Consider the following 25,775-nt stretch of genomic DNA (forward strand, 5'->3'; position numbering starts at 1 on the left):
CAGAGCTGAAATTATTAAAATGAATCTCTTACCAAGATTGACTTTTATAATCTCGTCCATCCCACTTAAATTCCCCACAAGCTGGTTTAAGGAGGTAAATAAAATACTGCATGGGAGCAGGACTTTTACTTTCTCACTCACCTCTTGTCGCCCAAATCGCTGTTGTCGCTTCTGTCACCAGCAACTCCATATTAAGTCAATTACTTCCATCGCCAGTATCACTCAAGTCCCTTCTGGTGTATTTGTGCCATTAGCCCAGTTAGTCTGCCCCTGTTTATGATATACAGTATATTCACAGGAGGATAACAACTCTCTCTCTCTCTCTCTCTCTCTCTCTCTCTCTCTCTCTCACTCTCTGGATATGCTGGAGCAGGTGGCTATCCTATCCAATACTGTGCCATTCTTTCACAATGTCAATAAAGGGAGAGGTCATTCCATTCAGCTCTGTTTAATTCAATTATATATTCAATATTCCTATTGTCTGGGGAGTAGGCTTATCATGTTAGAACAACCTGCTTTGTGATTTGTTGGTCATATCATATCTAGCATGGGCCTAATGTGTATTGAGTCCTTACAGTATTTCTGAAATGGCAAACAATATCCAGACATTTTGCTAGCCGGTAGGCTACTACATTTTGACAAAATGTTGGCAAAAATGTTGGCCAGAAATGGATGTGAGAGGTGTAACTGAATCATGATAATTAGAGCAAAATTGTGAGTATGAGCCAATCAAAAATATGTAGGCTACACGACGGCCATTCAGTCCCTCATAGTTTTGGCACTTCTAAGCAACTGGGAAGACTTTTCTGGAACAGGACTGTTTCTTTACTTCTGCAATAATAATAACACAATGAGTTATTGCTGTCACTAATAGGCCTACGTTTACATTGTACATATTTGTCCTTGTCTATATTAGATTCTTGGTTTTGACCTTGATGTTGGTCCTATATTTTGGTGTGACGCGCGCGCGTGTCTGCGAGGCTACTGATAGAGATAGAGCAGGAGCTCTGTTCTGGGGGTCCCACCAGACGTCACCGATCAGTAGCCTACCTGAGCCAGCAACTGCGACAGATGCTGGGGATTCAGAATCCACTGGCGCAGTGCTCGTTGGGTCTCTCACCGTTTGGGTAATGAATCCACCTCGAGATTCTTTAATCAGGATAGGTGTCATCATGTAACCTGAGCACAACTTGTTTGGCTCACCTACAATTGTCTAACCTACCTGCATGGGTGTGTTGTCTGGTCGTTTTTTAGCGAAGTGCTGTAGGACCGTGGGGAGGTCGCCAAACCTGTGCTGCTGCTGCTGCCGAGTGAAGAGTGTGTGCATCTCTATTCACTTGTAACCACAACACTGTTTGTCATTGCACTGCAGACGTGTAATTGCTAAACAGGCACAACACAAGGAAGTGAAACTCCTTCGTTGTCGAAGCAAGGGCGAGAAGGTGTCTTTATTGGGCACCATATCCTAACATAAAATTGACGGGGAAGAAGACGAGCTATAATGGGAGGATTTCATTCGGTACCCAATGACCAGAGGTACAGAGAACTCTCCGAGAAGACTGGATGTGAGTACTGCAGGGCATTTCATAGATTATCGTCACTCATCATGAGGACTATGTTGATGACTATGATGGCATGTTGCAGCAAACAGTTTTAAGAACGTTATTTGGGAAAGCCTTGAGTCATGTCAAACTTCATTGCGTGTCCCATGCTCGTCCGCGCAGTTCCTTGGCTGTGTCTAACAATACGATAGAAAACGAAGAATTTGTGACCCAATTAGGTCGTTGTCAGCTGCTTAGAAGACGAGTGTTTCTGATAGCCTATTTTGCTGTCGCATCACTGTAGAACTAAGATGCAGAACATATAGTTTTCCTGTGAGTTTCATTGATACATTGTTATACAGAGTAGCCTACACAGACTATTGGTACGGAAACATGTCCTTTCATTGGTGAGATTAATAATAGATGGACTTTTTGGTTTCCACCGAAGCACTTCTGTGGTGTTATACAATACTGGTGTGCAATACTGAAAAATTCATGACGCAACTTTATTTCCTCGTATACATGTGTTGTTGAGAGGGCCCGTAGGAAGCAATTTCACAATTGTCACTTGTGTTTATGGACAAACATTTTGATGAACTGCTGTTGTAGCCTACAGTAGCCTAGTTGTACAAAGGTGTAGTCTTCTAAATATAAATAGGCCTACAGTAGATAAATGGTTCTCAAGCTCATAGGAATCAAGTCACTACAGAATGGACAACAGTTTATAGTCCTCTCCCATTCACCAGCCGAGAACCACCTGTTTGTTTACATGCATTTGAATAATGTTTCCATCTCAAAGGTCTCCATTTGGCTGCGGTCCACCTATGCAGGCTATGCCTGGCCTGTGGACAAGCTCAGGGATTAATGGAAGGAGACATAAACAATGAGTGACCTTGGCTGTGTACTCAAAACGTTTTAGTGCTCCAGATGTGTAGCATATTTCTCTAATCTCTGTTTACTTGGGTGTGTGAATCATTGTTTGTGAGGGGGGTTGGGGTTTACCTAAGAGTTCTGCATGCTTCTTGAAGGCAGCTTGGCATGGTGCATTAGTCATTTGTCATATTCCACCCCCTTATCTCCTCCGGCTCTTCCTGCAAGACTGCAGAATAAGCAGCCTTGCAGACCTTCCTTCTCCCTTCTCTCTCTCTCTGTATTTAGATATTGCTGAGGTTCTCATGTCTATGGTACATGCACTGTTAAGCCTTTTTATTGGACAGAAAAGTTGGATTCTGACTATGTAGATCATAGAGACAAACTGGGCTACTTCTCAGTGACTAGACCCAGGAATGACCGGAGCACACAGCACACACTATACTTTTAGAGGTTTTTTAGTTTTTGGTGCACAAAGTGACTGACGTTTCGACGCACCTGCATTTTCCTCAGAGTCAGGACAAGGGGACAAGGGCTTTGGATCTCACCCCACCACCCCTTTAAACATTCTCCATTCTGTAGGCTACTGCAGAGATGGGATGTGCATTGCTCATTTTGAAGGCTTCAGGCTGTCGTTATATGCTCCAATTCTGGGATTTGGGAGAGCGTGTTTGGTCCATATCCCAGTTTAGTCACTCCATAATGACCTTAGGATTCCCACCTCTTTCCCACCTTCTTTGGCCCCCTCCCTTATGGTGATAATACTGTTGACAACTCATATAAAATATTGATTTGGACAGGGTCCCACCCTCACTGTTTGGCAATGGTGTATACATTGATAACAAACTTATGACTTAAAATGGGGCCCTTCACATTATTGATTTTACATTTAATCTTGCTTTCCAAAACAATATGGTTAGGTCCAATGTCATTGATAGGTTTGCTCAGTCAAATATGCAAATGAGCAAACATACTGGACTTTTCAAATGTTTGTTTTGTGAATTTCAGCTAGGCCTTTGTTTTTTTATATTAGCAATTGAATATGATTCTATTTGAAGAAGAATGTATCTGATGTGACAAATGTGGCCTTAATATACCATCATAATTCACAGGGCTACATGAGTTGGAGGATGAAAATATCCCAGGTTACTGAATAGTGTTGAGACAGAAAGCCGTTGGGAATTTACCGATATACAAGCTGGGGGCGAAGGAATTTGTTTATCAATGAATGCCAGTTGTTCAATGGAATACCTGTGTCTAGTTCCTTAGAATGACAAGAATTACCCGTTTCAGTTCACCATCACACTACCTTCCATCCTCTGTTCTTATTGTGTCACCTTGTTTACCCACATTCCACCATAACGATTTAGCATTTGTTTAGACTACAATACGTGACAATATTTTCTAAAAGTATGGTCATATGATACCTTTTCATTGGACCTTGTGGCCCTTAAAGAGACATTGCCTTTAAAGTTTGAAGATCTCTTAGCTGGTCACAGTCCTGTTTCAAAGAAAACAAGGAGTCACAGACTTTTATTTAGCCTTTTAAAAAGGTTTTGCATGACTCTCCCGCAATAAAACCTTGGACTTTCCTTCAGTGTTTCTCAACAAAGCCTGGTCTGTGTGCTGCTACCCCCAAGGAACTCTGTTCTCCTCACGGCTGTGTCTCTTTTTCCTTTTTTCTACCTTTTCCAACCCTTTCTGGGGACTTTTTCTTAAAGCACAAAACCTTTCATTGTTCATGCCTGTAATTTATAATACAATAATAAAGCATATTGTAATCTTAAGTTGTTATCTTCTTCTCCTTCCTCCTTACAGTTTCTCTGGACCAGATCGGGAATCTGCATCACCGCTTCAAGCAGCTCAGCCACAATGGCAACACACTTCGGTAGGCAGCCCCCTCAGTGTCTGACTGTGCAGCCATTAGTTGCCATGGTTTTAGACTGGGCCATGTCCTGGGCACTTTCAGCTGTTTACATCCAACCGAAGATTGTTAGATAAAAAGTTGAACTGCCATTTACTTTCAGAAGGCCAAAAGCTATAAGGCAGATTCACTTGATACAGAATGTATTCTGTAGGTTATAGCACTGAGCATTAAGGGAATCCTGATTTATGATTTATGATTTGTCAAGGATATTGTGTCTAAAATAATACACTTTGTCCCTCTGTAATAACACTGGTGTGCAGGAGAGATGACTTCAGTAAAATCCCTGACCTGGCCTGCAACCCCATCCGATTCGAGATCATAGAGGCCTTCTTCGACAAAAGGTAGGACTGTACAGCACAGTGGATGTTAGGAAGAGCAACCGGATACGCCATACTGCATACAGTATATCCTCTCATTTAGAGGTGTGGATGAAATTGGATTGTCCATACCGGGTTATGTGACAAACAAACAAAAGTGTGTGCTATAAACAAACAAAATTGTACACTGTGTATTCCAATAGTTTGTAATGCCGTACCAGTGCAGGTAAATCATTAACTGTTTATGAATAGAAAACAAATTAAAATGGGCAGGGGGATCGAAACATTGCATTTTTTACATAAATACATTTTATTTCTGGGGCACAATTAGCAGTGTGCAGACCTATCCTTTTCCACTCATTGACACCTATGTGTGGCACCAGCTAAGTTACATGTACATTACCAAAAATTACTTTTCTCCTTATTTCCCTCTAGAAACTTCCATTCGCATGGCGAGGAGGGGAGCGTGGAGGAGATTGGCTTTGAGGAGTTTGTGACCATCATGTCCTACTTCAGGCCGCCATCACTGCACATGAGCGAGGAACAGCGGGAGGAGCTGAGGAGAATCAAACTGCGATGTAAGACATACAAGTATACTATATACAGCAGGCCTGGGGGCTCTAAATTTACTTTTTTCATCACTAGCCAAAATCGGTAGCAGAACTTCATCTAACTAGCCAAAAGCACGCTCACTAATGGGTCAGAGTGGCTAGCAAGTTGGTCTGTTCTACCAGCCAAACTGACATTTCTCCAGCATTTGGCCCGTTGGCTGGTGTTCATTTAGAGCCTTGATATACTGTATATACAAATATCCCACAGACTTTATATAGAACTTTTGTAAATACCCCACTATATTGTACAGTATATCCTTTTAATGTCTACACTGAAGTGAGTGCTTTAAAACACATTACGTTTTAGTCTTTACTGTTAAATTTAGTGTTAATTCAACACCTAGAGAGTACTGGACCAAATACACTGTAGACGATGTTAAATCGACTCTCTAAGTGACTCTCTAATTAACATCATTTCGTTTTTATCGTGGAAATTGTACATGTGAATAGTGACAATAAGAGGAATTCTATTCTATTCTATTCTATTCTAAGATGAGCACGGGAACCTACTGTATGGTTGTCGAAGACAGTCACATAGACATCAGTCCCCTGACAAATTTTCTTGCAAACACAGTAACACAAAGTCAAAAATAAAATTAAAAAAACGCTAGCTGATAGATCTTTTTATTTTGAGTAACTGACCTTCAACGTTTGTCTGAGCTATACGTTTGGTCAGTAGCAGTGGGAAGATTTTACACGTATGAATCTGGGACTGATACCTTTGCAGTAAGCCTACCGTGTGGTGCAAGAGATTCACACGCTCTGTAAAACCAACCACCCAACTTGCACTGACATGCTTTTGTTTTTATCTTACTTCAGTTTTGTTCAACATGCACGACACAGACAGCGATGGAACCATAACGCTACAAGAATACAGACATGTGAGCCAACTTCCTCATTCTCCACTTCAGTTCTCTGATCAACCTGATATTGCATGTGTGCGTGCGTGCATGCGTGCGTGTGTGTGCGTGTGTGTGTGTGTGTGTATGTGTGTGTGTGCGTGTGTGTATGTGTGTGTGCGTGTGTTTGTGTTTGTGTGTGACACCAGACGGACACACAAATGTTAAAACTATAACGGAGTGCATTGACATTGAACAGAGCAATGACCAATTCCTATTTGAACTTAGTGTGTGAGTTAGGTCCTTATCTGGGTCCTTGGCTGGGGTGTGTTGGGCTTCTTTAAAGTATCTACTTTACATTCTACTACTATTCTTTACAATACCTTGCACTGCACTGTTCTGCTTCACAGTTGGCACGTTTACATGAGACATTTAATTCGGAATTAACTCAATTTAATTGTGAATAAAGCTTAATTCCACTTTGAAAATGTCATGCAAACACTTCACAATTCGGAATTAAATGAAAGATCAAAGTAAACTCTGCAAAACTATTTCATTCTGAATGATTAATTCTGTATTAGAAACGTCATCTAAACGTAGCCAATGTCAAAAATGACTCTCTATTTTACTGTTCCATACACTACTCTGCTGTACTGTCCACCTCTCCACCTCACTACTCTACTCTACACCACTCTAAATATTGTACTTTCCACTACTCTCCCCTGGTGTGTTTGGGGCTGCTGCGGCGTAGTGATGCCCTGGGCAGGGAGATCCTTCTCAACACCGCACCACTCTCCTCTAAACTAAATACTGTACTCTGATCTGGTGTAGGTCCTCCACAGGTGGTGGAGGAGTTGTTGTCTTGTAGATGTATAAAGTAGAAGTAGAGGTACTGATACAGATGTAATATCAACACTAGTAGTATGACGTTACATAGCTGCAACCATGTAATATCATACTACTGGTGTTGTAATTATATCCATAAAAGTACTTGTACTTCTACTTTATACAACTCGTCGTGGAAAGGGAGACGTCTCTGCTCTGCTTCGCTCTACTTGATTACCCTATTCTACACTACAGCACTCTTCTCTGTGTCCTACTTTCAGGTGGTGGAGGAGTTGTTGGCTGCTGTGCTCTGCCCTACTCTGCTCCACTTAATTCTACTCTATACTACACCACTCTACTCTACACTACAGCACTCTACTCTGTGTCCTCTGCAGGTGGTGGAGGAGTTGTTGTCTCGTAGCGGTGCTCTGGGCAGGGAGACGGCCAAAGGCATCGCAGACGCTGCCATGTTGGAGGTGGCCAGCATCTCCATGGGCCACATGGTATAGTGTCTTTTTATTTCATTCATTTACTTACTGGGCTTGGCTTTATTTGACAGGAAAGTTGTTTTCTTTCAAGATTTTATATAAAACAGAGAGAGACAGGAAATGAGTGGGGAGAGAGGCATGGGAAAGGATCGGGAAACGACCTCAGAGACAGGATAGTAATTGGGCGCGGGAGACAGGGAAGGATCAGGAAATGACCTGGAGCCGGAATTGAAAGTGGCTTTCTGGCGCAACAGTCAAGTGTCCCTAGCCATTTGAGCCATGAGCGGGACTGGTTTGGTGTCTTTTGCTTGACCCCTTGTACATAAAAACAGGAACTGTTGGTTCATTCTCTGATTTGAAAGGAATCAGGGCTGATGAAAAGATACCAAAACTGGTCTAATGGGCAGTGTACATACTGGAAATAAACCACTAAAAACACACACTGGACCTTTGAATACAGTAGTAGAGTAGATTAGTGATGAACTATGCTAGTCAAATGGGGCCATCGGAATTCATAGAGAAGTATCATTTACACTGCCCTTTGATTGACCTCTAAACGGAACAGTTGGGTCATTCTAGATTTATTTGAGTGTCATTCACTTCCTGAAATTATCATGTGTATTGTTTTGGTGACTCCTCCTTTCTCTTTCTCTTTAGGAGCCTGATGAGTTCTATGAGGGGATCACCTTTGAACATTTTTTGAAGGTTTGCAAAATTGCTATGAAAGTCCATATACAACTACAGTATGTGTTGTAATTGTTCTGAAGAGTTTACTCAGGTGATTGGTTTATCCATATAATTGGTTTTAAAACCACAGAAATCAAGTATAATTCAGCTGTACCAGCAGGAAAAAGATATGTGAACTTACATGGCTATACAAACTTTATACAGGGGGAAAAAGAAATAGTATGTGCCTTATAAGTAAGCACTCATACAAATTCCATACAATGTTTATATGTTGCAGTACATCGGATGTGTTCGCCTTATACAAGTGTATGAGGAAAATGATGCATGGGCCTTTTTTATTGTATACGCCATAATAATTGTGTTGTCCATATGTGAATCACTTAGTTTTATATAGCCCAGATCTTTTTAGTATGGCTTTATCAACCACGTAAATTCTATGTGGCAATTTACACAACTCAGTTGGTCTACATTATATTTAGGAGACTCGTCTCCAAAGTAACTTACAATAGGAGGCACAAGTCTGGTTTCTTTTAGCCAGGCTGTTGCAACTGCAAGTCTCTTTGAGACTTTAATCTGACCTGGCAAACCATCAACAGCTTTTCTCTGTGGGAGGTGCAAAGTGTCCAGCTTGCATTCATGAAAGGCCCCTGTAAACTACTGGCTGAAGCTTCAACCAGTTAGACCACCAACTCAAATGGTGTGTCTTTGCCTTAAACGCGCCCATTGAGCTTTTGGAAATGCTCAAAATTGATTGATTCTCTTTTTTGGAGGCAATCAGAACTGTTGTAGATGGTTTGCCTAGCCAGATTTAAGTCTTGAAGAGGCTTGCAGTTGTGGAAGCCAGGCTAGGTTTCTTTTAACTACCATTTTGAATGTGCATGGACCGCGTGGACACGAAAGCTTCCCTTTTTTCTCACCATCTGAAGTTACGGCATGTAAGCCAGTGGTTCCCAACCTTGTTCTTCAGGGACCCATATTTTTACCATTGTAAGCTTTGGTGACCCAGCGCCCGCATGAGAGGGAGTCACTCGATAGCCTACGCTCTGTTTCCTGCGAAAACTCAATTTAGTTATCATTTTATTCCTCAATTCGTCTTTTTTCAAAAAACAGAATAAATGTTTAATGTAGCACTTAAATGTTGTTGCTTCTAGGCATTTTGTCATTTATTCAACATGGGCTACATATGGTATTAAAATGAAACCCCTTAAAATCAAGAGGGCTTCGCGACCCTCCGTGGATCTTTTGTGACCCATAGGTTGGGTCGCGACCCATAGGTTGGGAACCACTGATGTAAGCCATGCTATTGAAGTCTGTTTGTAATAACTGCTGAAAATGTTTGTCTTTGCCTGTCCAGATCTTGAAGGGGATTGAGATTGAGTCTAAGATGCACATACGCTTCTTGAATGTGGACACCACCATCCTCTGCAAGTGATCTCCTCTGTACTTTCACCTGGTGACAATAGCCGTGTTTAGACGGACACTTTTCTTCGAAACTGATTAAATATAGTAGGATGAAAAGAATTTGAGAGCACTGCATGAGCAGTTTCCTTGTTAAATAATTTTAACGGTAGGCCTACTCTAAACCACCTAATATAATCAGTTTACAATGTTAAGCTGTTTATATTGACAGATATTATTTGGCTGTTTGCATGAGGCATATTTAATCAGTTTATGTATTTAATTGAAAAAAAAAGTGTTGATGTAAATATGGCTACTGATGGAGAAAAGTCATGCATGGTAACTAACTTTACAATAGTGGGTGTGTAGGATATCTGTTATGATGCATAGACACAATAGACTAGTCAACATACTCCCATCAGTTATGGCAGGAGTGGATGACTAATATTTTTGATATCTAATCTGACAGATATGTACTTGAAGCATTTTTAAGGAATTATACAATGTAATCTTGCTCAAAATAACTTCATCTTGCTATTTATGTGTGTTAGTGCACATAATTACACACAAGCATGCACACATGCGCGCACACACAGTGCGATTGCCTTAATTTAGTAGCAGCAGCTGCTGCTTCAAATGGAATCTGCAAGAACGCAGCTGCATTTCTTCAGTTCATCTTATTGTCCTCAAGAGGGCAACATTCGCCTTTAGAGACGCAGACTGGTTACCTCAGAAGGTATACCTCTCGGTCTCCCCATTTGTTTGTCTGTAAAAGTTATACCATGAAGTCTGATATTCATTGTCTTGAATGTCCATGTTCAAAAGTGACAGTATGTTAAGACAATGATGTTGGATTCAGATACTGTATAAGCTTCAGAAAACAGCAATAATCAATTGAATGCTTCCTATAAATCTGTTCTGGGCCGAGGCTTCCCATAGTAACAGCATCACCAAAGAATGTCTGGACGCTTATGAAAAGTCAATTAGTCTCATTTTAAAATTGCACTTACGCTTCTGAAATACATTTTACATAGCCTATGCATGAGTAGGTATGGCGTAATATATATTCTTTAAGCAATAACGCACATACCGTATCTATGCAGTTATTGTATATAGATATAGATTCTATTTCAAAATGTGATGTGCTTGTTCATACTCCACCAAAGGCTATATTTAAGCTACCATGTTAAAAATGCAATAGAAAATTGATACACTAGTGCCTCTTTTCCACTGTTGTTTTTTTGTAGGCTTACAGCTCGACAAAGCCTGACTCGGCTGCCACTTTTTGCTTTTCGAATAGGTACGACACAGCTCAATCGTAAAGCAAAAAGTGGCGGCCGAGTCATGTTGTGTCGAGCTGTAGGCCTACCAGAAAACCGGCAGTGGAAAAGAGGCATATAAGAATATTCTGTAATTTTTTATACCTACTACAGTACTGGTTCAGGATAACCAGTGACTGTTAGAGATATGACTGGCTGTGCCTAAGAAGTTTGCTATTTGAAAGGGAAGATTGTAGCTTGAACTTCACACCTGTAGTGTGATTACATGCTGTTACCAAGTGGTAATAAATTCAATGAAATGTGACATGTCAATGAAGTCGTTTTTCTTTTACTTCAACATGATTCCTGATGATGGCACAAGCATTTCAAGTGTCTCAGTGAGGCATGTGCAAGTGAATGACACACCAGTTCAGTTAACAGGTGAGTGAGGGAATTGGTGGTGTGTCTGATCCACTGTAGCTTCACCACAAGCATATGGAGGCATTTCATAAATGTGAGCTAGACACGCCCTTTGCATCTCCCTCTGAGAAACGGGCTGACAGTATTAGTTTGACAGACCAAAGTTTGGAAGAGACTTGCAGTCATGATAGCCAGGTCAGTTGTCCTGGGCCCAGGGAAAAAGATGGCCCAGAAATGGGTCTTCGTTACATTCCTTAAGAGGTCTTAAGTTTGATTGTTACCCTTCTTCATGTTGAAATGAATGCACGTCTTACTTTTTCTTTACCTAGAAAGGGGGCGTTAACCATGGGAGATGTTTAGAACAGTGGTTCTCAACCTTTTTTGAATAAATGCCTCCCAACGCCCCATTGACCACATCATAAGCCTGCCAATGCCCCCCTTAATGCACCCCTTGCCAGCTACTATCCCTCTCAATCCCCCTCAACATTGTACAGCCCCTGTTGAGAAACACTAGTTGTGCAGATGTGCAGACAAATTTAAATGCAGTCTAGGGTTAACAATACCTTTACTATTTCAAAACTATGAAATAATTTCCTATTATCTGTTTGGCGCCTGCAAGTGTTTACTAAGGGGCCAGCTACATGGGAACGATTTTCTATGCCAGTGACAACGTTCCCCTGGGTTAACCATATGAAACCCACCAGAAACGTGGCACAAAACGAGTTTTTTGAATAATGGGTTCCAGAGTGCGAAAATCGAGTAACGCAGGCCTTTGCGTTGCCATTGTTACAGGCGAAACGGATTTGTTTACATCTGCGTCACAGCCACATGGCCAAAAACAGTGAGGTATCTTCACAGTGATCACTATAATTCCATGCACAATGGCATCATCAGACAACTGTTTGTGTGGACTGTGGAGACTCTTTCATTTCTACCACGGTCAATATTTTACGTTTCAAACTGCCCAGTGTGGGTCACTCGTGTTCAAAATCTTTAAAAAAAACCCTGACTAACACGAAGCAAAGCTTCATATTATCTTTTAACTGCGCACCCAAACAGTTATCAGCAATGCATATTATGTATATGTCACTAGTTGAAACAGGCGTAATGGGCAGAAAGAGAAGGAGAAGCGGTGAGCGCGCAGCAGCCTCCAGAGGAGGGAGAAATACCTGCCCGGTATTGGTATTCAACACCTTAGTTTAAACTTCTCAAATTAAAAAAAAGCAGCATAAAGTGTAGAACACAATCAACAGATGCCTAAATGGCAATGATTCGCTACTCTAGTCACTCCACAAGCTACACAAGGTGCGCAAAGCTGGTAGCCTATTTTTCCACGTAGCACTCACTTCAGCATAATGAAAAATAACAACTATGCGATGCTGGTTTTGAAAATAAGTCGGTTAGCAGCAAATGCTAGTACACATGTTGGGATAAGAAATTCCTTTAGTAACTTGACATGCTACTCCTGCATACAAAACATCATACTTAACTAATGAAAGGAGTAAATACATCAGACTTACAACTTCGTGAGGGCCAACCAGTTATGTAGACTGTAAACTCCCTGGTGATTGTTCTAATGTCTTCCAAAATATTCCAGAAGTTGCAGCATGCATGCTTATTCTTGTAAGAGCAACTCACGAAGCATGGTGCTAAGCAGCATGATTCAGTACAGTCTGTTGTTGTATCTAACTTGTCTCTGTGGCATATAGTAATGTTCAATTATGCAGCTTGCACATTCTGATATTCTGAATCTGCTATGTACGCGCTTGCGGAGAGTAAAGCGCATAATAAAACCGTCTTTCGCTTTTTACAAAGGGGGGAAATGACGCTATTTTTTGTTAAACTATCCGTCGCTTAAAATGGACATAACTTCGGAATGGGAGAGGCTAGACATGTATCGTTTTTAGTAATAAAAAGCTAAGATCTTCAGCTTTTAAACAAGCCATGGCATATGTCTGTAGATCGAAAACAAAATTCGCTGGGTCTGTTAAAAAAATGTGAAACTTTCTGGCACTGTCAGAGACTGGTGGACTCCCTGCATGACAGGTCATTTGCATGATAAGAGTGGGCGATCACGGCCATTAGCGAATACTTTTGTTCTCAACAACTTCACATAAAGAAATGTGTATTCTGAAGCAAGCCTGTCGTTGTCATTAGGACATGATCTTTTACTGAAACATGCTGTATGGTTGCAACTTTATTGCAACTCGGATTCAAAAAAACCCGCGTTGCGGTGTCATCTGGCTGAGGCTTAAGTCATTACAGGATCTCTCCAGAGATTTTTGCTTTCTTACCAACCCCAGCTTGATTGATTGCAGAGCAAGAAAGTAATGCATTAAAGATGGACTGGATTATTGCATATGTATTTATATTGATTTTTATGGTAGGTGGGCTGTGGCTGAATTTATATCTCCCCCTTCCTGTTTTTGCTCAGTTTTCCTTTACATTGCATTACACTACATATTCCATTGGATCTGGCACCAACTGGTCAGATGGAACTGCTGAGCCAAAACTGTTATCAAAAGGAAGCTCGTTATCAGCATAGTTCCTATTATTGGCCATTCCATTCACACTGGGGCTTAATGCGGTGAAACTAGGCACATTTAGCCCCCATAACCTCAAGCCTTACTTACTTACTTTTCACATGGATGAGACCACAGTTTAAGTGGAACATCATTTACTTTTCTCCAAAACTTTAGTGTACTGCATTCAGGCCGGTCACAAGCTACAAGCAAACAAGGCCTAGGGCCCCGATCTGAGAGCCCTCCCCTACTCATGACTGGTAAGACTGAACACTTGCATTCAAATGACTACTTGGTGGGTGTGACATTGCCTCCCCAATAGTCTAAGGAGAAGAACAACTCAGGACACGAACGAGTGAGAATGTACACAATACCACCAAGGCCCTCTTTGCCTAGGGCCCCCAATTAGTCCGAAATGGCTCTGAATGCAGAAGCCAGTAGTATAGGTAGGTAGTTTATGGGACTACAGTACCATCCAAGAGTCTCCCATCCTGAACAGCAAGGCTTTGGAGAGCTCATCATTAGGGTCTGTATTTTAGAGGCCTCTTCTCCACCCTGAATTATTTACTGACCGTTAACATGTATTATGCATCCAAAATTGGTCTGCGACCTACATCGATTCCGGTCACTGCAGTCATAATTTGTGGAAAAAAAAAACAAATCCAGTTGCTGTACAGTGTCCCTGTTTTTTAAAAAGTAACATCACTAATGGGTAGTGTGTGACTGTGCTTCTACGAACATCTAATCAACCTCGAATCTTACCATTACAGCTTTAAAAAGAAGATATGCATGCTGAAATGTGATTTTTTTTCACCCCTACTTTTCTAAAAATATAGAATTTGTAAAGTATTGTTCAAAAGGACATCGGTCATCTTTAATAGTTCGTGGCTGCATTGATATGCCTTATCCATCTCGAATCTCCAGCCTTTCACCATTCCAAGGCTTTGGGAGATAGCCATGCCATTACCTAGCAATCGGTTCCTGATGATAAAACATCATTTATAGGTCAGGCGTCTCGACTGTGATGATGCATTTCTCCGGCTGGAAAGCTTTCGCAGCCTTAGATGGACAAAAGGATGTGTAACATTTTCCATGCCAATTTCCCTCTGCGATATTTTTTCCATTGTTAACTGGAGAAGCCAAGGTTTCTTCCTGCCTCTCCTCCCAGTCATTTCTTAGTCCCAGTATAAGAAGCTTATAGCCCGCAAAACCCCAGTCATTAACCTAAATGTCCGTCATTCAAGAAACTACAAGTGGGTCACGGACACACAGATTTGTAGAAAAGATTAAAGGCCAACATCGACCCTTCTACTACTAATCACAGAACAGGTCAAGAGTTGGGATGACGCTTCCCCCTGAACCAAACTGCTTAGCTGAGCAACCAGCAGTCAGCTGAACTGTGTTTTCGTCAGCTAACAGCCACTTAAATGTACTGTAACTTGTGTGTCTCAACCCAACACAAGAGGCCGTGTAGGACATTGGCCAAGATTTTTTTCTCAAAATGATGTGTAACGATATTACTCCAGTATCTGTGTGAAGCACTGTAGCTCAGACTCCTAAAATAAGAGCCTCAACCCCCCAACCCACATCCCCATCCTAGTCTCTGGGGCAACTTGCCAACAAATTTTACAGGCCAAGGTACAGCTGCAAGTCCAACTGTCTGGGGAGCAGACCCCAGTGCTACGAGTCTGCTGCTATTTTTCAGTCTGGGCAAGTGACACACATGCACATACAGAAACAACTGTACAAACGGGTGCAATTTTATAATCAATCTTTATTGTACTTAGAAACTTTTTTTGCGCAACAAAAATTTTTCTTTCGGGACACGTTCACACAGCGGGGCAAGAGGGGAGACAGACTGAGGGAGGAGTGCTCAGGCTGCTGTGTCTCTGTGTGTGTATGTTTCATGTGTGTATCCGTTGTGCTGCGCAGGACAAGCTGACGTGGGGGGAAGAGAGACAAACATAAAGTGCATGTCAACGGTCGGTTCTGCTCTTTTTCTTTCTTCTTTTTTTTTTCTCTTTTCGTTTTGATAGAAAAAAATGTGAAAACGAGAGTGCAGGACAATCACATCCCTGTTAAGCTCAAGAGGTAAGCTTGGGGGAAGAAAAAAGAAAGCATGGCGATTATTTTTACATAAATGAAAACAAATAAAAAAGTAATCAGATACAAAAAAATGAAAAGAAATCAAAACAAACAACCGAAGAAAAGTAGGGAGTGTGGAGGGGGATCTCCTCAGCCCAGGATGACTGAGGACTTTCCCCCAGGGGGGTTTCTCCTGCCTGTGGGGGCAGGGGCGGCCGAGCTCTCGGAGCTCTCCTCGTTGTTATTGGTCACTTCCTCCTCCCCATCTGAGAAAAAGACAAGCAAGCAATGTCACATTAGCCCACACTGTGCGCAGATGTGTGTGTGTGTGTGTGTGTGTGTGTGTGTGTGTGTGTGTGTGTGTGCGCGCCCTTGTCTGACTACGTCCTTCCGTGTCTGTGTGTTCGCAGGTGTGGTATCATCATATAAGCAATAACTTACCATTTTTAAAAATAGCAACAAAAAATTTGCATGAAACAGCAACGTCCACCTTAACGAAAACACCATAAGTTGTATCCAACTGAAGTTCCAATGAAACGCCAATAAAGCCCTAGTTTTAAATGTAGAAATGTTTCTGCATATCTGCCACAACCAGTACTTAGCATTTTGCCGTCTTCATATAAGGCTGGCCTTCAATTTAACACATTTCTTGCTTGAGTAAACATTATGTTTGTATTGATTGAAGGAGAGGAACAAAGCAACCACACGTATAATGAAAAAAGTAGCTATAGAGCAGTGTGAGGGAGTGTGTGTGTATGTGTGTGTGTATGCGTGTGTGCGTGCGTGTGTATGGGAGAGTGGGGGACGGCTGTGACCCTGCCACTCCCAAAGCACAAGGCAAGGCAGAGTAGAGCAGAGCAGTCCCCACCACATCTCATATGCATGGCCTTGTGCTTTTGTTTAGGTTGGCCTCTTACAGCACGCACACACACACACACACACCAGCTGGCTTCTCAATGCATTCTGCACATCGCGGAAGCACACACATGGAAAAGTACTTTGGTCAGGGTGGAGGATCCAAGTAGGGAGTCACCAGACGAGAGAGAGACTACAGACAAGACGGCAAAGTTGCTGCTAAAATTAATATTAAATATCACCAATGGGGCACAAGAATGCCAGAAAATTACAGTCTTGTGTTCTAACCGTGGCTGTTTAGTGTAAACTCATCCTTGTGGTTTTGCGCCGTTTTACACACGCAGCAATGCGAAAGAAGAAACAGGAGGAGAGAGAGAGAGAGAGAGAGAGAGAGAGAGAGCACATGCGAGCGAGCGAGAGACATTGCTTACCCAAAGTCTTTCATTAGTATAATAATTTTCGAATGGGTGTCATGCAGCGCCGTTTAAAGAAAGGAATGCTCAGCTCGCTGCTGATCTTAAAACGGCACATTAATCCCAGTCAGAGCGTGTGCAGTACCGTGCCAACGGATGAGGCCTTTTCACACAGGCGTCCAAAGCCAAGACGCATGTGCCTCTCAAACACTGTGTGAACTTGAATTAATGATTTTGTTTATGATTTAGCGTGACTAGAGCTTCTAAGGACATTTCTTTGCAGACATCTGTACTGCGCCAATGGATGAGGCGTCCAAGGCCAAGAAACACTCCGTCTTAACTTCCATTTATGTTCATGTTTAAGGGTGAATAAGAACTTTTAAGGACAAAATGTTTTGTATACATCTTAAATTTACTAAGAGATATTGGTGCCCTATCCAGCTTCTCCACACCAGGCCCTTGGCTGCCTAGGTTCTGATGTGAATTTAGGGCAGGGCTGCTGAGAGCTTTGGCCAGGCCTGGGACAAAGTCATCTGAACAGCCAGCCCCCCACTCTATACATACAATGTAATGGGGAGACCCCCTCTCCCTGGGCCTGGGACAACTGACCCCTTGCCCCGCCCCTCCCAGCTACCCTGGTATTATGTGTTGTCCGTTGTAACAACGGTGGTGTGCTAAGATGGCAACGCGATAGAAAATTATGTTTAAAAAATAATAAATAAAATCACTCACCGTCGTTAGGCTGCTGCTGGTCTTCAACCTGCAAGACAAGAAGTGAGAGCAGAGTGTCATTGTCTGAGCGAGCGGCATACCAGTGACAGTCGGCATGCCAAGACACCCACATGTTATCTCAGCATTTTGTGTGACGGCCCTCTTATGGCTGGTCGGGTGACCCAGATTTCAGCGAGCCTGCTGCCCGCTAGAACGCTCACAACTCACAATCTTGTGTCTAAACCAGACCTGCTGTTGTTTTCAAGGGTATATCTTTAACGCCGTGTTACGCCCCCCAAACACTTGGTTTGCTCTTGTGTTGTTTTTTCGGTTAAAAGCAGTATTTTTACAACAGTCTACAGTGGTAATCATCAAACATATCTTCTCCACGAGGGCCTGTACGGACGAGAGACAGTGTAATTATCATCCCCACAACATCAGAGATCTGAGGAGTGAAATTACTGTTTCTAAAGCAGAGAGAGAACAGCCTTGAGGGTATCCAGGCTTTGGGTTTGGCACAACAAGGAATTTTATCCAAAACCTACACACAAAACACACACACACACAGAGCAACTTCCGTCCACAAAAGCAATTTCCTCAGTCAGTGTGTCATTGTTTGGCGCTGAGGCCTTGTCAGGATTCAGTATAGGCCTACACCACATGGAGTGAATTTCATGTACAAAACCACACTGTGATGCCTGCACCACTTGCAAACACAACACAGAAGTTTCACGTTCAAATCAGTCTGACTGTCCCAGCCTATTCATCTACTCGTAAAATGGGGATCCTACGTAAAATGTTGCTATACCACCGCTATACATGCACCTTTCAAAAGGCTTGTAGCCCTGTCCGAGAGTATACTGCGGCATTTGATAGATGCCCCCATTGATCTCCAACTCTGAGAACCTCCCGTCTATGGGACCATTGCCAAACCCAAGCTCTGTCTGTGAGTTACGACTGCCAGGCTGATGTTGCAACTCTGCAGTTGTACTAACCGCAATATTACAGTGACATGTTCTCTGTAACAACCAAACATGCCATGTCAACTCCATAAATTATAATACCCCAGCAATGACATGCAATGCCTGACGTGACTCCCCATCAGGTTTAACAGGCTACACGTCATGCTGTAGCAGATTAGCTACGACGGGACCTGCTAGAGTCTTATTGGCCTGGGGGAGTACATGAGATGCAGTCAGCCAAGACAGCAGCATCCAGCTGGGAGGCAGAGGCACAAGGAAGACAGAGTCAAGGACGAGAGAGAGAGAGAGAGAGAGAGAGAGAGAGAGAGAGAGAGAGAGAGAGAGAGAGAGAGAGTGAGTGTGTCGAGGACAAAAACAAGTCAATGACAAGGAGAGAAGGAGAGAGAAAGAAAGAAAGAAAGAAAGAAAGAAAGAAAGAGACAGACAAGAGTATAGTATGAAGAGAGACTCAAGGACAGCGTGTGAGTGTGTGAAGGAGAGTGTGGTTAGCTTCTGACCTTGTTAATTCTGCGAGAGGGCGAGGGTTCTGGCTCGGGTGCGGGTGGCGGTGCCAGCTCGGTGTAGATGGGGCTCTGGGGGCAGCGTCTCAACGGGGCAGACGACTCTCCACACAGCACCCCACTCGCCTCTCCACCTGCACACACAGACAGACATGAGGTGTTATGATATAAACACACACACACACACACACACACACACACACACACACACACACACACACAGGTTCAAACAAAGGTCCCTTTTAAGCGCATGTGCGCACACGCACACACACAAATGTGTCCTGACAGACTAGGTTAGGTTCAAGTAAGGGCCCCTCCTTAGCAACCTGCTCCCTCACTCACACGTGTGCGCACGCACGCACGCACGCACGCAATAATGAAACACACAAGCAGACATCAGTACACCAACACAAAACACACCCACACATGTCGATGTAGCTGTACGGATCATTCCAAGCCACACACACTTCTTACACAAATAAGCGTGCTGGCACCTAATCCCACAGACATGCACAACCAAATCCCACACCAAGGCTCAAGAGAAGTTCCCTAGTAAGTGCACACAGTACACACATAGTACTCACTCACATCTCTTTCAACCGAAACCAACTGAGTCAACATTCATTGCTAAGTCTAAAGGAGTGCTGCTGTGCCCTCTTGCGTGTGTATCCCAAAACTTGAGAAGGCTTAAGAGGGGGTGCTGCACACACCAGACCAGTCATGTTGACATCAGCGTGTGTGTGTGCGCGTGTGTGTGTAGGTGGTGGGGGATGATGTCTGACTGATTCATCCTGCAGAGGCCCCTTCTGCACGGCTCTCATTTCCTTTATGTGCCAGAAAACCCCCACCTCATAAAAAATACCCTAACCCTGCCCCTCCCCAGTCCCCACCTCCATCAGAGGCAGAGACAGATACACAGACAGAGACACAGAGAGAGAGAGAGAGAGAGAGAGAGAGAGAGAGAGAGAGAGAGACAGAGAGAGAGAGAGAGAGAGAGAGAGAGAGAGGTGGAGAGAGAGAGAGACACACACACACGATGACTCGTGTTGTGGTCATCAAATCCTATTCCCAAACACCACATCCTGACAGAGAGCAGAGCAGAGGCCAGTCAGTCCATAAATCACGCTCAAGACACAATTCAAACACCCAACAACTGACACAAATGAGCCATCTGCCCCCTCTCTCGCCCCCTATGTCTGCCTACCCCTCTCCCTCTGTCAGTCTCACTCAGTCTGTCCATCACGGAAGTACAGCGTGTCCCACCATACTGCAGTGTTGTCGGGTCCTTCAACCCCCCTAAAGGAGTATACAAACAGCACAAGGGAAGGAAGGGGAAGAGACATCCACATCCACAAGAGGCCCCATTCACGCCATGCAGTCCGGCCCCGGACTAATGAAGTTAACTTATTGTGAGGAGGCAGGCGAGTGACTCTGGCAAAACAATCAGCTCCTTCATACTAACTACCTCCAGCCATAAGGCTCGCTCTATCCATTTCTCCCTCTCGTCCTCTCTCCCTCTCAATTTCTCCCTCTCCGCCGTTAATATCACCGTTGCATCCCTCACATGACTCCTGCTGGTCTGATCGGCTCAGCACCCACTGGGAGGTTGATACGGATAAGTCTCCTGGGAGACGAGAAGAGAGGAGGAGCCCTAAGGTGCTCTCTCTGCATGCCAGGAGACGTTTAACCACAGACTGTACCCAAGGACGCAAAAAGCAAACACTCTGGGATCCTCTTGAAATACACAAGCACAATGGGGTTCTTTTCTGAACAGGCCTTGACTATATGAATGTCACTACCGCCGAAGCTATACCATAACACGTTTTGGGGCCAGATTCATTTCACTTCACCTCAACCATTACAGGAAGTGTGAAACAAATAGCTTTGTGCATTCTATACAGTAAAAACAATCCTAAACTTCTTACTCTGCCATCAGCACACAGTGTGCTTCACCTGTCCAATGATTGTGTAAACTAGTGGTAATTGTCTTGTCTGCTTTATCAATGACAAGGAGCAAGATGATATATGGTCTCAAGACAATGGAGGGAGGTGCCATGAAATCAATTTTCCAGAGTCTGAACTAAAATAGGTGGGCTAGTTACTGCCTTTTGACTTGGTAGGGCGAAATTAACCTGCCACTTCAACATGACGACAGAGGTCAAGAATACCCCCCCCCCCCCAAATGATCAAACTACTATTCATTTCATTCCTCAAGTAAGTCCAGACCCTCAGCACAGGGTAGGCCCAGCGCGGGCAACTGAGGGGAAGGGAGCCATGCAGAAGGCCTTTTGTAAGCAAATCCTGTTCTCTAAACACAACACTGCGCCAACTGTAATACACAGAGGAAGTTCCATGATAAATACTACCTCATAACTTTACATGGGAGGAGGGAGGGGGAGTAGACTTGATAACCAGGACAAACACAAACACCACACTGTGTGTGTCAGAGAGAGAGAGAGAGAGAGAGAGAGAGAGAGAGAGAGAGAGAGAGAGAGTGAGTGAGAATGAGTGACAGCGAGCGAGTGTGAGAGTATGAGAAGGCCCGGGAGATACAACATAATTTATTATGTTCAGAATACCAGCAGTCAAGTTCAGAATACCAGCAACACTGGAAAAGCAGGTGAGCACCTGATGAGGGTAAAACAGGACAGGTGAACAGGATGTCACGCAGCTGACAACAGTTACAGGTACCAACACAGGGGTCACAGTCACAGACTGTGCTGAGGGAACATGGTGGACGGAGGTCTTGTGTTTGTAAGTAAAGGGAAGGGTTATTACAGGAATGGCAGGTCCAAGTTACCAAGATGGGGTCAAAGACCGGTACCAGGACACAGTTACCGGGCTAAGGAAGGGTAGTGTGTGTGTGTACTAAGGCCTACTTGGTGGGTTGTTCCTGCGGTGAGCATGAGGGTCGTCGGGTCCGGCAAAGATGTTAGAGGCCATCTTGTTCTTCCGGACGGGTTTCTCCTCTTCTGAACCGAAGCATATGTTCGAGGCACCACCGGGGGGCCTCAACACCCTGTCCAAGACAAAAGATATAATCAATGATCAATAATAATAGCCCTTTCACAGGGCCACACCAGCCCACAGTGAGAGCATGCCTTCCTTCCGTGTGGGAGAGGCATACCAAAGTGGTTACACTGCAGGGGAAAAAAGAAAAGACAGGCACAAATGCAAGCTGAACACACAGAGACAGACACAGTGCACACACACACACATGGCAACACTGCTTTAACTGCTGAGCCGGATCCCTGACGGGAAGGGTCTGCTTCCTTAAGCCCCTCGCCTCCACCAGACAGACACACACTATTTCAACCTACTGACTAAAGCCGACCCCGTCTGCTAACTAGTGGGCAGCCAATCAGAAATTCCCAAGCACTGAGTCGAAGCCGATGGCGTCCATTCTTGTCGTCCACAAGGGGGAGAAAACAATGAATTCCCCATTATAGAAAAGAGTGAAAAATAAAGACTTTCGACATTTTGGCACTATTGTATTTTAATACTGGAGCTGCTGGTGCCACCACAAGGACATTTTTGTGCTTCAGTTCGTTACCCCTCCCCTCCTCTTCCCATCCAGCCGGCAGCTGACGCGAAGCAGCTGTCCGAATGAGGCATGCTTCAACTTTCCACCATATCGTGATGTCCATCATTTTGAACAAGGACTAAAAATGCTACCAAAAATTAAGACGCAAAACCAGCGGGCGTTTGTCACTATGCTGTGAGCAACAGCAAAAATGCACGAACCGGGCCGAATAGAACCTTAGAACAGCGCGAGCTTAACCAGAGGGAAAGCAGAAAAGCCATTTTCCAGACCCCACCCCACAATGAAACGACATTACTTCTCACCGACACAGCGACAAATTTCATAATGCTGTGATGAATATCAACAGGACTATATCTCATGCGGGTGGTAGTTTCAAGAATAACTAGATTTCGAATGTTTCATCAAACCTATAATGAATACCCTAACGTTGCGAGTTTGTATTACCGAGCAAGTAAGCTCGACCTACATCTCAACTGCTGGAGGCAGCTTCACATGCCAGGCCAGGAATGCATAAAAACACTTAACATCTCGGAACTTTACTTCAGCGTAGTGTATTCTAAAGGACACAATTATTGAGTCAAGAAGACGCGGAGGCATCCTAAATCCCCTATGGCGAAAACAGCCCATCATTGGATTAGCTTGCACCACATGTGGAAAGCAGGGATCTCAAAGTGTCAAGTTTTACAAATCACATTTTCATATTCATATACTTGATCTGATAAAATACATAAAACGTTATATTGTATCAAGGACTTAAGCGCTCAGATCTTGCCCACACTCGACAGACTAAAAATATGTAATACTAGTCAGCTTCAAACTGTTGAATGATCACGCCAAGCCAAATAATCAAAGATACTTCAAGGTTGACATAGGATGGGGGGAAATAGGTTAAGAGCAGGATGACAGTTGATTGTTGCTAAAATGACAGCTAGCAGGCTAGTTAGCGAGCAGAACGAGGTCAGTAGAACCACAGCAAAGAAGGTGGAGGCACAGAGGATGGCCAACATTCATGATCCTTGGGACATCCATCAGTTAGCCGAGCTTTTATCACCTCAGGTTTTATTACAGATCAAAGGAGGCATTCTGTAGCTCAACTCTTCTCAAATTAATCGTAGAAGTTTCGGATATTGGAACGAAATGTTATTTTCGCGTGAAATACCACTTTCTTCTTGATTTATTGAGCATTGGCAAGAGACTACCTTGCCATTTCTTTTCCCTAAAAAAGTCATCAATCGAAGAACGAGTTACTATCAGGCCATGGCATTGCCATTTGATGAGGAAAACAGTTCCTCTATTTTTCTCATGGCTTTGTCCAAAGGGAGCACTACATTATATTTGGATCAGCTTGGAATAGTCAGAGTGTGAAATAAGGGTTGGATCAAAGAGGAAAAGAAAAAAAAGATGGAAAGAAGTTGTACGTCAAAGCACTTCGCACGCATCGCCAGCACATGAACAAAATCGTCTTCTTTTAATACGCTACCCCCACGAGCAGCCCGTAATCAAGTAAACGGTGTAAATCAAATTCCTGAGGAAAACATTATCAGTTATCGTTAACGTTAAGTCTTCTGAAGTAAAACTCAAAAGGATAGTGTTAGCCCTGGCTACCATTTTCTTTTGTTTGTTTCAGAATTTATTAATTTACCTGGAGCTACTTTTTGAACCAGGTTCCATTCCTTGGAAGGTGGTGGTGGTCGTCATGATGTCAATTACAAGCCCTAATGCTACCAAATCTAGAAATTAGCTATCTTTTAAATTGTAAATCCGTTCTCCTCAAATTCCGCATGGACTCCACCCGACTCCAGCTTATGTGTAATCTGAGCACAGCAGCGTCGTTCGTTCATATAACTTTGCTTTACCCTACTGCACAAATGTCCCTGCCCACACGAATTCCAGACTATTTGGTTGGTCAGAACCGAGGAATGCCCTCTGTGATTGGACAATATTCCATCGTTCAAAGACGCTGGATACCAAAATCAAACCCAGAGCATCCCTTTGGTTACACTGTACAATGACAAAAACGGATTGTGCTGCATGCATATGTGGACTTAACATTAATCGCATATTAACATTAATTGCAAAAGGATCAAGGCTGCACGATGTTTGGGTGCTCTGCACCACCCAAAGAATTCATGAAAAGCACAGCCACACAAATATAAGCACAGCACATGTTTTCACCCTAAAACAGGCTTTCAATTTGATATGACAGAATATTCATAGTACATAAGACCCACCTGTTAATTAGTAGGCTAGAACAGCAATATGGGATATCAGAGCGGACAATGCAACATGAATTAATTATACAATTTATTTTAAAAATGTAATAACTAATGACTGAAATACAGTTAATACTATGGGATTTATTTACAGGATACCTACAGGAGGATACTATGCTCAAACAATCAGAATAATTCTACTCCATGACCAGTAACATGCAGAATCAAACATAATAGATTCTTCTTCTAAATTCTCTTTTGGTCATCTTTGGTTTGTGTGTGAAAGATCTGCTTTTATGGTAGGCCTATTGGTCACCTAGACAAGGGTGACAATGTTGACATACTGGGTGCTATAATGGTCATGGTAACTCGATCCTATACAGTACTGTACAGTCTACATCCCACATCTCCCTGTGCCAGATCGTCTGTGCACAAAGTCACATGTAGCCCACCAGGACTGTATGGCATAACAGCTGATGACACAAATAATCAGTCACTATCTATCTGGCACAGAGTGGGCATAATCAAATTTCAGTGAGGATCTGCATCCATGACATTATATATCACTTTAAACCACAGCTGTATTCTAAATGTACAACTGACATGGTGCTAAAAAGGTCTTTCTTTAGGCCAGGGGTGGGGAACCTTTCATTCGAGGGGCCACTTCAAATTCATCCGAGGGCCGCATTATGAACACAAACCAGGATTCCCCCTACACTTTAGGCCTATATTGAAGGTAGACACCTTTAAACCAGACCCCGCCTTCT

At 43.2% G+C, this 25,775-nt stretch overlaps 2 protein-coding genes across 2 annotated transcripts; one reads left to right on the plus strand and one right to left on the minus strand.

Moving 5' to 3' along the window:
• Positions 1-1,255: 1,255 nt before the first annotated feature.
• Positions 1,256-9,626, plus strand: tescb (tescalcin b). The gene is made up of 8 exons (XM_063191288.1): positions 1,256-1,565; positions 4,230-4,299; positions 4,599-4,679; positions 5,091-5,233; positions 6,086-6,147; positions 7,326-7,433; positions 8,076-8,123; positions 9,460-9,626. The coding sequence occupies exons 1-8, from the start codon at positions 1,502-1,504 to the stop codon at positions 9,535-9,537; spliced, it is 654 nt and encodes a 217-aa protein (XP_063047358.1). The 5' UTR covers positions 1,256-1,501; the 3' UTR covers positions 9,538-9,626.
• Positions 9,627-15,458: 5,832 nt separating this feature from the next.
• jpt1b (Jupiter microtubule associated homolog 1b) lies at positions 15,459-24,648 on the minus strand. Its single transcript, XM_063191299.1, has 5 exons — positions 24,438-24,648; positions 22,131-22,270; positions 19,249-19,385; positions 17,790-17,817; positions 15,459-16,055 (listed from the first exon to the last, which is right to left on the minus strand). The coding sequence occupies exons 1-5, from the start codon at positions 24,491-24,493 to the stop codon at positions 15,940-15,942; spliced, it is 477 nt and encodes a 158-aa protein (XP_063047369.1). The 5' UTR covers positions 24,494-24,648; the 3' UTR covers positions 15,459-15,939.
• Between the last annotated feature and the right edge of the window lie 1,127 nt (positions 24,649-25,775).

Source organism: Engraulis encrasicolus, chromosome 2, assembly GCF_034702125.1.
Source record: "Engraulis encrasicolus isolate BLACKSEA-1 chromosome 2, IST_EnEncr_1.0, whole genome shotgun sequence".
Taxonomy (NCBI): Eukaryota; Metazoa; Chordata; class Actinopteri; order Clupeiformes; family Engraulidae; genus Engraulis; species Engraulis encrasicolus.